The sequence below is a fragment of the Neoarius graeffei genome, chromosome 12 (assembly GCF_027579695.1).
Source record: "Neoarius graeffei isolate fNeoGra1 chromosome 12, fNeoGra1.pri, whole genome shotgun sequence".
NCBI classification, from domain to species: Eukaryota; Metazoa; Chordata; class Actinopteri; order Siluriformes; family Ariidae; genus Neoarius; species Neoarius graeffei.
The window spans coordinates 54,839,534-54,853,306 of NC_083580.1; the positions used below are offsets into that span (position 1 = coordinate 54,839,534).

Here is a 13,773-nt window from a genome sequence, read left to right on the forward strand (position 1 = left end):
CATATTCACTTCCTGGTTTTCACTGCTGTGTATATAAATAAGCCATTCTCAGACTCAGACTTTGCCAGAATGTCTCATTTGCTTCTTTCGCCATTTCTGTGCCTCTCTTGCTGTTCATGGTTATTCTCTCTAGTGACTTTTTCTTGTTCATGTTTTTTGCACTAGCATTCTTCTGGTTCATGGTGTTTTTCTGCACTAAGGGTTATTTCTGATTCATGGTTTCTTGCACCAGCGTTTTTGTCTTTGCCTGTCTCATGTTTTTGTCAAGTTGTTTGTCTCATTTTGTCCAGACTATTTTTGCTATTTGTTTTTTGTCCTGTTTGTTTACCTTTTTGCCATGCCCTTTCTTCCCTGAATTAAATCATATTATTTATTGGATTACTGTCCGTGTTCTGCTTGTGGATCCTAACTTCACCATACCTCCACCCACCCTAACAGTACATTCTGGCCAACATGGATCCAGAGGAACTCGCCCAGCTGAGAAGGGCCATCCAGCAGCAAGGGACTCTCCTCGGGACCCACCAACAAGACCTATAACAAATTACCCAGAACCTCAAGACCCTGTTCAACGCACTCAATCTTCTCACCACGCAGATGCAGAACTGTCAAACCGTGCCTACACCTGCTCAGCCATCTCCTACTTCAGCTCCTGCCACCACCTTTCTCCACGAACCAAGACTTCCAGCGCCTCAGCCCTACGATGGAGAACCAGATAGATAATTTTTTTCTCAATGTTCATTGATCCTAGAGCTGCAACCTCTGTCCTTCCCCACAGAACGCTCCCGGGTAGCATACACAATAATGCTCCTCACTGGCAAGGCCAGAGAGTGGGGAACAGCGGTCTGGGATGCCAATGCCCCCTTTTGTTCCAGTGTCAAGGATTTCTCCGAAGAGATGAGGCGAACTTTCGACCGTTCTCTGTCTGGCCGGGAGGCGGCCAGAGAGCTCATGGAGCTGCAGCAGGGGTCCCAGTCTACCTCGGATTATGCCATCGAGTTCCAGACGTTGGCGGCTTTGTGCGGTTGGAACGAGAATGCCCAGATTGCCGCATTCCTGCATGGCTTGTCTGACGCCATCAAGGACGAATTGGTATCGTGAGAACTGCCATCAGATCTCTCCAGCCTCATGGACCTTGGATCCAGCAATGGAGGAGAGAGAAGAACTGCCCCAGACTCGCCTCCTCTCCACCTCCCGCCGTGTCTGTCGAACCTATGCAGGTAGACCAGGTTCAGGTGTCAGTGGAGGAATGACATCGCTGGCAGAGCAAGGGGGCCTGCTTCTACTGCGGTCAGCTGGGATACATCTGACGAGCCTGCCTGCTAAAAGGATGAGCCCACCAGTGAATCAAGGGTCCCTGGTGGGCAATGCTTGGAACCAGTCCCCCGCTAATCATCTGTTACTTCCTGTCATTATTCGTGACAACCAGCATTACCACCTCCAGGCCCTCGTTGACTTGGGGCGGACAGGAACCTGATCTGCTCTGCCACTGCCAAGCATCTGGGAATCCTGCTACTTGCTCTTGACGTCCCTCTCACTGTCCTGATACTCAAGGGCACTGGCTTGACCAGCATCACCCACCTTACCACTCCACTCACCCTAAGGATTTCCAGTAACCACTCAGAAACCATCCAGCTTCACGTCATGAACAACCCTCACGTACCCATCGCCCTAGGATTACCATGGTTAATGCAGCACAATCCCCACCTTAACTGGACTAATAACACCATCCTAGGCTGGAGTTCTTCCTGCCTGGCCTCCTGTCTGAACTCCACTCTGCCTCCCGCCAAACCACCACAGCCCTCAGCCAGTGAGTTTCCCGACCCCTCTCACGTGCCTCTGGAATATCTGGACCTTAAGCTAGTTTTCAGTAAGACCCGAGCAGTGTCCCTCCCTCCTCACAGACCCTACGACTGTGGTATTGACCTCCTGCATGGGACAGCGCCACCCAAGGGATGCCTCTACTCTCTTTCTCCCACCGAAAGACAAGCCATGGAAAAGTACATCACTGAATCGCTGGCAGCTGGGATCATCCGCCCTTCCTCCTCCCCAGCAGGGGCAGGGTTCTTCATCAAAAAGATGGACAAGTCACTCCGCCCCTGCATTGACGATCAGGGTCTCAACGCCATCACGGTCAAGAACCGCTACCCACTACCGCTCATGACCACTGCCTTTGAACTACTCCAGGGAGCCAAGGTATTCACCAAGCTAGATCTATGTAATGCATACCATCTCCTCAGGGTCAGGGAGGGGGACGAGTGGAAGACAGCCTTTAACACCACCACTGGTCACTATAAGTACCTCGTGGTCCCTTTCGGCCTGACCAACGCACCCGCAGTCTTCCAGGCACTCATTAACGATGTCTTAAGGGACTTCCTAAAGATCTTCGTTTTCATGTACCTGGATGACATCCTGATCTTCTCCCACTCCCTGGAGGAACATCGGGGTCACCTCCGGCAGGTCCTCCAGTGCCTGCTAGAGAACAAGTTGTTCGTCAAGGCAGAAAAGAGCGAATTTCACCAGAGCTCTGTCTCGTTTCTGGGATTCATCATTGCCCCAGCAAGTATCCAGATGGGCCCCCTCAAGTTCGAAGCAGTTGCGGATTGGCCCACCCCATCTTCGAGATGAGAGCTCCAGCGCTTCCTCAGATTCGCCAACTTCTACAGACGCTTCATTCGCAGCTTCAGCATGGTGGCCGGACCTCTCTCAGCCCTGACCTCGACCAAGGCCCAGTTCAAGTGGGGGGACGAAGCAGAGAGAGCCTTTTCCATGCTCAAGCACAGGTTTACCACAGTACCCATTCTCACAATACCCGATCCAACCAAGTAGTTTATTGTCGGTCTACGCTTCCAAGTCAGGGGTCAGAGCTATACTTTCCCAGAGGGCCAGTGATGACAAGGTCCACCCATGCTCCTTCTCCCACTGGCTATCTCCAGCCGAACGGAATTATGACATCAGCGACCGAGAACTACTGGCTGTTAAACTAGCCTTGGAGGAGTGGAGGCACTGGCTCAAAGGGTCGTAGTTCCCCTTCCTAGTCTGGACTGACCATAAGAATCTGGAGTACCTCAAGTCCACCAAATGTCTTAATTCCCGTCAAGCCTGTTGGTCTCTCTTCTTCTCCCGGTTCAACTTCATGCTTTCCTACCGCCCAGGCTCCAAGAACGGCAAACCCGACGCCCTGTCCAGGATGTTCTCCTCCCACCAAGAGGAGTCCAAGCCACCCGAGACCATCCTTCCTCCACGCTACCTGGTGGGAGCCACCATTCTAGAGGTTGAGATGCTCATGCAGAAGGCCCTGGAGCAGGACCCTGGTGAAGGTAACCCCAACAACATTCCTCCTAACCATCTGTTTGTTCCCGGTCCTGTGCGAACCCAGGTGCTGCAGTGGGGTCATGGCTCCAAGCTGGCCTGTCATCTGGGAGCCGCCTGAACCCTGGCACTCATCCAGCAGCACTTTTGGTGGCCATCTATTAAGGAAGACATCCAGGAGTTTGTGGCAGCCTGCAACACATGCTCCCAGAACAAGACAGCCAATTGTCCCCCTGCTGGCTTGCTAAGACCCCTCCCGACTCCACCTCAACCTTGATCTCACATCGCCCTGGACTTTGTCACAGGACTCCCCAACTCGGGTGGCAACACATGCATTCTCACTGTCATTGACCGTTTCTCCAAGACCATTCATTTCATCCCTCTGTCCAAGCTCCCCTCAGCCAAAGAAACTGCTGAACTACTCATCCAGCACATTTTCCATCTACATGGACTGCCCACTGACATCATTTCTGACTGGGGTCCTCAGTTCACTGTGCAATTCTGGAGGGTTTACTGCAAACTCATTGGGGCCACCTGTAGTCTCTCCTCAGGCTTCCACCCACAGACCAACGGCCAGGCAGAACAGGCGAACCAGGCTTTGGAGGTTGCACTCAGGTGCATGGTGTCCAGGGATGCCAGTTCTTGGAGTAAGTACCTACCCTGGATCGAGTATGCTCATAATACTCTTCCTTCATCTGCCACAGGTCTCTCACCCTTCCAGTCCTCCCTAGGTTACCAACCACCACTCTTCCCCAACCAAGAGGAGGAGGTCGCCATACCCTCTGCCCCGATCTTTATACGCTGCTGCAGGAGGACATGGGCATTGGCCTGGAGAAAACTCATTCGCTCCGCCCTAACATCCAAGAGGCAGGCCGACAAATGCCCCTCCATGGCGCCCACTTACCGGGTGGGGCAACGAGTCATGCTCTCCACACGCCATCTGCCACTCAGAACCATCTCCCGCAAGCTGGCTCCCAGGTACCTAGGACCCTTCCTCATCAAAAAGGTAATCAACCCATGTTCCGTCAGACTGGCACTACCATTCACCATGCGATGCATCCACCCCACGTTCCACGTGTCACAGCTTAAACCTCTGGTCTCTAGTTCTTTGCAAAATTGGAACTCCAGCTGTGTGCTATGCCTTGCCGTACGACATCAGAACCTTCCATCAATAATGATTTTGTGGCTGAATGGGCACAAATCCTCATAGCTACATGACAAAATCTAGTGGAAAGTCTTCAAAAAACAGGGAGGCTGTTACAGCAGCAAAGTTCTGAAAGGTTAAGATTATAAGTGTTTCTGAGAAAGTTTAGAATCATGGTATTGCCAGATTAATTCAATTTAAGCCATTTTTATTTGGATTCCTATTCATAAATGGTAGAACAAACAAAATTAGGTCTCAGTCACCACACTGAAAAATAGAAGACCAAAAAAAAAGCAATGACAGTGTGTGCATGTGAAATTTTACACTTTTTCTCAATTTTTTAAGGAAGCCATGTTTTTAACAAAGAAAAAATCTGAATATGTTTCTTTATAACCTGACTACTCATACCATAGATAACTGGATTAAACAGAGGAGGACATATCATAAAATATAAAGACATGAAAGTCCGGAATTCATATGGCAAATTCCTTGAATTTAGCCGACTTTGTATTATTTCAAAAAATATTCCAACAAAATAATTCAAAACAGCAAGAAGATGAGGTGTACATGTTTGGATGGCTTTAGTTTGACATTCCTTGGATGAATAAATGCAAACACGCAAAATTTGCACATAAGAGAATAAAATCATCATAATCTGTGGAATCATGTAAACAGCTATTAGACTAAGTCCAATTATGCTATGGATAGTGATGTCTGTGCAAGATAGTCTCATGAGGTCAAAATTAGCACAGTGCGTCTTATCTATAATTTGTCTACAAAAGGTTAAGCGTATTGTGAATGACTCGTATATCAGAAAAGTAGCTAATGGATAAGCCCATGTAAAAAATATAAATCCCTGAAGCTTTTTTGTTGACATTAAATCATGATAGTGTAGTGGGTAACAAATTGCAACATAACGGTCATAGCTCATAAAGGCCAATATAGTTAGCTCAATAATATTGTAAGTATGTAAACAGAAGATTTGTATGAGACAATTTGTTAAAGATATTTTGTGCCCTTCAGTAGAGAGATTAAATAACAGATGAGGAATCAAACTTGTGCTGCCATAGATGCCATTACAAGACAGATTGCAAACAAAAATATACATTGGATTATGCAATGTTCTTTCAAAACAGATAATGGCAATCAGAAGTGAATTCAGTATCACAATTGCAGCATAGAGTAGGAGAAAAATAAAAAAGAACAAATGCTTCTGCTGGTCCATGACAGCGTAGCCATCCAGAATGAATGTGGTAATGCTTGAAATATTTTCCATTGTACTTCACAGCTTTGCTATAGAAGGAAGAAAAATAAATATTAAATTATAATCCAGCTGTTTAAACAGTAATTTACACTATCTGTGTGAATATTTTAACATCAAAATCATGATATTCTTAGTGTTTTATGATACTGTACAGAAATAGATCTACATGCCTGAGTACCTCAAGAAAGAACAAATTTGAGTAACATTTTAGATCTTATAATACCTCAAAATAAACCTTTAGTTGATGACTTTTTACTCTGAAATTCATGTGGTCATAATTAAGCATAATAGTATAGTGGTATATTTTAGAGATAATTGAAAAAAAAAAGCCCCCAGACATTTTACAAATTATTGAATTAAAACTACTACCATTTAAATACATTCTTCTCAAATGAATAACATGCCTAATATTTGTTTCAGAAACTTGTCACTGAAAGTTATGTGCAAGACAACTCTATTATGCCAATATTAAATATCCATCAAAATTCAGTTAAACTGTATTCTACATATGTTATTTCAATTTCCAGTGCATGATAATGAAGATATAGCTTTTACTCCAAGCAGTTGTCTGATATTTTTGGAGAAGTCCAGAGATGAAGGTTATTCTTATGCAATGACTTGCTCATCTGTCAAGCTGTGTTTTATGGCTTAGAAAAATGGGATGTTCTACAATATCACCATCTCTTGTGGCCCAAGTCTCTTGGCTTTTATGTTATGTCCTAGAAAATGTAACTGTATGAAAGCATTATCTGTAGGGGTCAGCAGTAGGGTTGGAAAGATACAAAAATATTTAGGCTTGGAGGTTTACACCCACAAGGGCCACCCCATACACCCACAAGTAATTTTGAGACAACTGACTGCTTACTGTAATGTACACGTACACCCTTCAAGCAATTTATGAGGAATCTGTGGCATTGTGTGTGTGTGTGTGGTGTGATTGAGTGTCGGCTATGAACGGCGAGGAGTCAGGTTGAACCAGTAGGGAACATGTGAAGATGTGCACATGTGCCTAATTACTGGCTGTCTATTAACTTGTGTCTCTCTGTGTCTTTCTGACAGCCAGGAAAGAGAGAGAGAGAGAGGTGTGGTGACTGTGTGTAGGGGTTAATTATTGCACTGAAAATAATAAACATACCTGTTCTGAAGCCTGCTCCCAGTTCCTCTGTTTCCCAAACATCAGAGAGTTGTTACAGCACCCCTATACATCTTGTCATTCATGTAAATATCTAATCATTAGTCAGCAGTGCAATGAATAAAATCATGCAGACACAGTTCAGGAGCTTAATTTAGTATTCACATCAAACACCAGACTAGAGACAAAAAAAAAGTTCTCGCTGGCTATGGCATGGTTGTTCTTGCCAGATGAGCTAGTCTGAGTATTTCAGAAAATGTGTCCTGAGTTTACACAACATGGTGTGAAAAAAAACCCCACTCTGTTAGTTGTTAAAGCACAACCCAATGAGTTCTTATAGGCTATGTCCACATCAGTGAAGGATTCACGAATGTGCATCATGGTCAGCATCTTGTTGGGGGTGGCATGAGCTACCTGCAAAAAAACCCAAAAACCATTCTGAATTTTGAGATTGGTTCTCTATCACTCATTTAGATGTCATGGCAATGATATCATGTCATCTTGTAGGTCAGTTAACTTGTTGGAAGGGGTGCCCTGATTCTAGTTTGTGAGCTAGGCAGCCAGGCAACTTCCTAGTCTCACACATGGTGTGGGGGTAGGTTGACCTCTAACTGTAGGTATCCCCACTGGAACCCCGAGGTAAGGGAACTGGGGGAATCGATTGAAAAGCGCACACCTATTTGTACAATAGTAAAGCAGAGTAAAATCAGTAGTACTATGAAATGCTACCAAACAAACCACAATTGATTCATCCATCCATCCATTATCTGTAACCGCTTATCCCATGCAGGGTCGCAGGCAAGCTGGAGCCTATCCCAGCTGACTATGGGCGAGAGGCGGGGTACACCCTGGACAAGTCACCAGGTCATCGCAGGGCTGACATATAGACAAACAACCATTCACACCTACAGTCAATTTAGAGTCACCAGTTAGCCTAACCTGCATGTCTTTGGACTGTGGGGGAAACCGGAGCACCCAGAGGAAGCCCACGCAGACATGGGGAGAACATGCAAACTCCACACAGAAAGGCCCCCATCGGCTGCAGGGCTCAAACCCAGAACCTTCTTGCTGTGAGGCAACAGTGCTAATCACTACACCACTGTGCTGCCTCAATTCATTCATAATTCTTTGAATATATATCTGTGGCAGCGGGGGCATGGTCAAGCATCGGTCTGTGACCAGAGGGCGGAGTCAGGGAAGGTAAGTGGCAGAATCACTACACCTGTCATTAATTAATGTTTGTGTGTCTTCCTAGTGACCGCGCCCTATTTAAGGAGAGAGAGCGAGAGCAGAGGAAGCTCTCTCCCCACCCAGACGACTGTGTGTGCGCGTGTGTCTGAGTGTATGAGAGAGTAAACACAGAAGCTGAAAAGCTAAATAAAAAGAGTTTTGTGAACTCAGTTCTGGCCTGCCGTCCTTCTGTGCTCCACCCACCTATACGAACTGTTACAATATTGTTTCATAGACATATTATTGCATTTTTTCCTGGTTTTTGTGAAATCCTTTAGGATAATATAAAACCTAGTCTGACACACAAGGCACACTGTCAAGTCTGCACCTGCTCACACTCAAGACTCTACCTCCCAAATTTCACAGTGGCCTCCAAATACTGCCACTGCAGGGTACAATAACCAACCTGCACCTCATTGCTCTCAGTCTCCGGAGCACTGATTATCACACACACCTGTTCAGAATCACAAGCTCATCACCGCACAATATAAAAGGACTCTCAGTACAAATATTCATGCAAAGTAAACGTTCAGTGTTCCCATGCCTGACCTTACCAAGCCTCGTTTATCCATGCTGATTATTTGATTATTGATTCAGTTTGTACTTTGGTTATTGATCATATCAAGGGCAGAGGTTATTCTGTCTGTGCCTCACCCGACCTTTGCATTTTTTTTTAACTCTGCCTTTAATCACAGATTTGGATTTGTCTGCCAGCTTTGCTGTCATGAATATCTACTGCTTTTACATCTGTCTGTTGCCTGCATTCCTGACACACACAATTTTAAAACCTATTAATGTGGAGGTACTGTAGCCAAAGACAGAGATCAGATTAGAGTGGCCAGACCAGTTCAAACTGAAAAGGAAGAATACAATTAAAACTCTTTACAACAATGATGACCAGAAAAGCATCATGCAACACACAGTTTTAGCCACTTTCAGAATGGGGTTCCTAATAATTTTGCTGGTATATCTCAGATATGCTGGTGTATCTCAGAGCAAAAGCATGAGATAAGCTTTCAGTGGCTTGTGGTGATCCTAGATAGGAGGGCTAAAATTTAAATGGTACCAGTACAGCATTTTAAACATGATCGATATCAACCACCCACAGAGGTAGCAGTAGGGGTTTGGTGCAGTGTGGATTGGGTGGCAGTCGAAGGCAGGGGCCTCGACGACCTGATCCCCGGACACAGCGGCTAGCTGTTGGGACATGGAATGTCACTTCGCTGGGGGGGAAAGAGCCTGAGCTTGTGCGGGAGGTTGAGAGGTACCGGCTAGAGATAGTCGGGCTCACCTCCATGCACAGCTTGGGCTCTGGAACCCAGCTCCTCGAGAGGGGCTGGACTTTCCACTTCTCTGGAGTCGCCCATGGTGAGCGGCGGCGGGCTGGTGTGGGCTTGCTTATAGCTCCCCAGCTCAGCCGCCATGTGTTGGAGTTTACCCCAGTGAACAAGAGGGTTGCCTCTCTGCGCCTTCGGATTGGGGAGAGGGCTCTTGCTGTTGTTTGTGCCTACGGGCCAAATGGCAGTATAGAGTATCCGGCCTTCTTGGAATCCCTGGGAGAGGTACTGAGGGGTGCTCAGACTGGGGACTCCATTGTGCTACTGGGGGACTTCAATGCTCACGTGGGCGACGACAGTGACACCTGGAGGGGCGTGGTTGGGAGGAACGGCCTCCCCAATCTGAACCCGAGTGGTGTTTTGTTATTGGACTTCTGTGCTAGTCACAGTTTGTCCATAACGAACACCATGTTCGAGCATAGGGGTGTCCATAAGTGCACGTGGCACCAGGACACCTTAGGTCGGAGGTCGATGATCGACTTTGTAGTCGTTTCATCTGATCTCCGGCCCTATGTCTTGGACACTCGGGTGAAGAGAGGGGCTGAGCTGTCAACTGATCACCACCTGGTGGTGAGTTGGATCCGCTGGCGGAGGAGGAAGCTGGACAGACCTGGCAGGCCCAAACATATGGTGAGGGTCTGCTGGGAACGTCTGGCTGAGCACTCTGTTGGGGAGGTCTTTAACTCCCACCTCCGGGAGAGCTTTTCCCAGCTTCCGAGGGAGGCGGGGGACATTGAGTCTGAGTGGACCATGTTCTCTACCTCCATTGTGGACGCAGCTGTTCGGAGCTGTGGCTGCAAGGTCTCCGGTGCCTGTCGTGGCGGCAATCCCCGAACCCGGTGGTGGACACCGGAAGTAAGGGATGCCGTCAAGCTGAAGAAGGAGTCCTATCGGGCCATGTTGACCTCTGGGACCCCGAGGCAGCTGACGGGTATCGGCAGGCCAGGCGTGCTGCAGCTCAGGCAGTTGCGGAGGCAAAAACTCGGAACTGGGAGGAGTTCGGGGAGGCCATGGAGAAGGACTATCGGTCGGCCTCGAAGAAATTCTGGCAAACCGTCCGGCGCCTCAGGAGGGGGAAGCAGTACTCTGCCAACACTGTTTACAGTGCGGGTGGGGAGCTGTTGACCTCGACTGGGGACATTGTCGGGCGGTGGAAGGAATACTTTGAGGATCTCCTCAATCCCACCGTCATGTCTTCCACTGAGGAGACTGAGGCTGATGACTCAGAGGTGGACTCGTCCATTACCCAAGCCGAAGTCACTGAGGTGGTTTGCAAGCTCCTCGGTGGCAAGGCACCGGGGGTGGATGAGATCCGCCCTGAGTATCTCAAGTCTCTGGATGTTGTGGGGCTGTCTTGGTTGACACACCTCTGCAACATCGCGTGGCGGTCGGGGACAGTGCCTCTGGAGTGGCAGACTGGGGTGGTGGTCCCTCTTTTTAAGAAAGGGGACCGGAGAGTGTGCTCCAATTATAGGGGAATCACACTTCTCAGCCTCCCAGGGAAAGTTTACTCCAGGGTACTGGAGAGCAGAATTCGACCAATAGTCGAACCTCGGATCCAGGAGGAACAATGCGGTTTTCGTCCTGGTCGCGGAACACTGGACCAGCTCTATACCCTTCATAGGGTGCTCGAGGGTTAATGGGAGTTTGCCCAACCAGTCCACATGTGCTTTGTGGATCTGGAGAAGGCATTCGACTATGTCCCCCATGGTATTCTGTGGGGGGTGCTTTGGGAGTATGGGGTTCGGGGCTCTTTGCTAAGGGCTGTCCGGTCCCTGTACGAACGGAGCAGGAGTCTGGTTCGCATTGCCGGCAGTAAGTCAGACCTGTTCCCAGTGCATGTTGGACTCCGGCAGGGCTGCCCTTTGTCACCGGTTCTGTTCATAATTTTTATGGACAGAATTTCTAGGCGCAGCCAGGGGTCGGAAGGAATCCTGTTTGGGAACCACAGGATTTCATCTCTGCTTTTTGCGGATGATGTTGTCCTGTTGGCTTCTTCAAACCAGGACCTTCAGCATGCACTGGGGCGGTTTGCAGTCGAGTGCGAAGCGGCTGGGATGAGAATCAGCACCTCCAAGTCCGAGGCCATGGTTCTTGACCGGAAAAGGGTGGCTTGCCCTCTCCAGGTTGGTGGAGAAGTCCTGCCTCAAGTGGAGGAGTTTAAGTATCTCGGGATCTTGTTCACGAGTGAGGGAAGGATGGAGCGTGAGATCGACAGGCGGATCGGTGCAGCCTCCGCAGTGATGCGGTCGCTTTACCGGTCCATTGTGGTGAAGAAGGAGCTGAGCCAAAAGGCAAAGCTCTCAATTTACCGGTCGATCTACGTTCCGACTCTCACCTATGGTCATGAGCTTTGAGTAATGACAGAAAGAACAAGATCGCGGATACAAGTGGCTGAAATGAGTTTCCTTCGCAGGGTGGCTAGGCGCTCCCTTAGAGATAGGGTGAGAAGCACAGTCACTCGGGAGGAGCTCGGAGTAGAGCCACTGCTCCTCCACATCGAGAGGAACCAGCTGAGGTGGCTCGGGCATCTTTTTCGGATGCCTCCTGGACGCCTCCCTGGGGAGGTGTTCCAGGCATGTCCCCCCGGGAGGAGGCCCCGGGGAAGACACAGGACACGCTGGAGGGACTATGTCTCTCGGCTGGCCTGGGAACGCCTCGGTGTTCTTCCCGAGGAGCTGGCCGAGGTGTCTGGGGAAAGGGAAGTTTGGGCTTCCATGCTTAGACTGCTGCCTCCGCGACCCGGTCCCGGATAAGCGGAAGAAGACGAGACGAGACGAGACGATATCAATAGCACAAGCCCTATTTATCCCCTTTGGACACAAGGAAAAATGCTATGGAACTAAATGCTATGGAACTTCATGTATACAATTGTACACATTATGTCTGAAGAGGTTATAATAATGCCCACAAGTGCAGCCACCAGATTAGCTATCATAAGCTTAAAAGTCCAAAAGCACTTCAAGTTTTATTGCATATGGGTAACCAGTATGGCATCCAGGATGTGACAAAAATTTATTAATAGCTAAGCATGGGAAGTTAAGTAGAGCTAGTGTAAACATACTTCTTATCCTGGATTTAGTCAGATGAAAAGTTTTCTTCAAGTCAGTATGGACAACGGAAGAACAGGATATCTGTATGAACCTTCAAAAAAGGACTATCTGCATCTGGGAAATGATTTCAACAGCAAATCATCAGATGATTTTAATGATGAAATCAGTGGTGCTTTGCAAGTGCTGAGTCAGGAAGACAAGCAAAAGGGTTCGGCAGGTATCTGCTGCTGATGTGGAAAGTGTGTCAAGTGGAAAACTGATACTGAATGTGTTTATTGTAAAGAGCACAATCTTTTATGCGATATAATACAGGCACATTCATTGAATTGTTTCACAGATAAACTTGGTTTTGAAACGTTTGTCACACACAAGCCTGCATTGAAAATTGACTGTATACAGACCATGATAGCCTGTGTGTAGCATGTACCGTGATAGCATGGTAATCTGATGCAATTGGACCATCAGCAGATGGCAAACTCATAATTTTTATTTTATTTTATTTAACTTTGCCCATCAAAAATCATAGGCAGGTCCTCCACAACAGCATAACCAATTACTGTGGGCCCAAAATAAAATAAACAAATACAAAATAATATCAAACATAAGCAAAGTTCCACAGAGTTTTGCATTAACTGCAGCAGGTCAAGGTCAAGATCAAGGCTTTTTTATTTGTCATTTCAACCATATACAGTTGGTTGAATACAGTTGATAGGAGACGGGTTTTCCTCAGCCTACATAGGAAGTAGAGACATTGCTGGACTTTCTTGACTATGGAGCTGGTGTTGAGGAATGAGGTGAGGTTCTCTGCCAGATGAACACCAAGGAATTTGGTGCTCTTGACATTCTCCACGAGTGAGCCGTTGATGTACAGTGGAGAGTAGTCACTCCATGTTCTTCTGAAGTCAACAACCATCTCTTTTGTTTTGTCCACATTCAGAGACAAGTTGTTGACTCTGCACCAGTCCGATAGCTGTTGCACCTCCACTTTGTATGCTGACTCATTGTTCTTACTGATGTGACCCACTACAGTTGTGTCATCAGCAAACTTGGTGATGTGATTTGAACTGTGAGTTGCTGCACAGTCGTGAGTCAGTACAGTGAACAACAGTGGACTGAGCACACAGCCCTGTGGGGCCCCAGTACTCAGTATGGTGGTGCTGGAAGTTCTGCTCCCAAGCTGGACTGACTGAGGTCTTTCAGTCAGGAAGTCCAGGATCCAGTTGCAGAGAGAGGTGTTCAGGCCCAGCAGGCCCAGCTTTCCCGTTAGCTGCTGAGGGATGATTGTGTTGAATGCTGAATTGACA

At 47.7% G+C, this 13,773-nt stretch overlaps 1 protein-coding gene across 1 annotated transcript; it reads right to left on the reverse strand.

Moving 5' to 3' along the window:
- Positions 1–4,793: 4,793 nt before the first annotated feature.
- On the reverse strand, positions 4,794–5,729 carry LOC132894945 (olfactory receptor 4B13-like). The gene has a single exon (XM_060935088.1). The coding sequence runs from the start codon at positions 5,727–5,729 to the stop codon at positions 4,794–4,796; it is 936 nt and encodes a 311-aa protein (XP_060791071.1).
- Between the last annotated feature and the right edge of the window lie 8,044 nt (positions 5,730–13,773).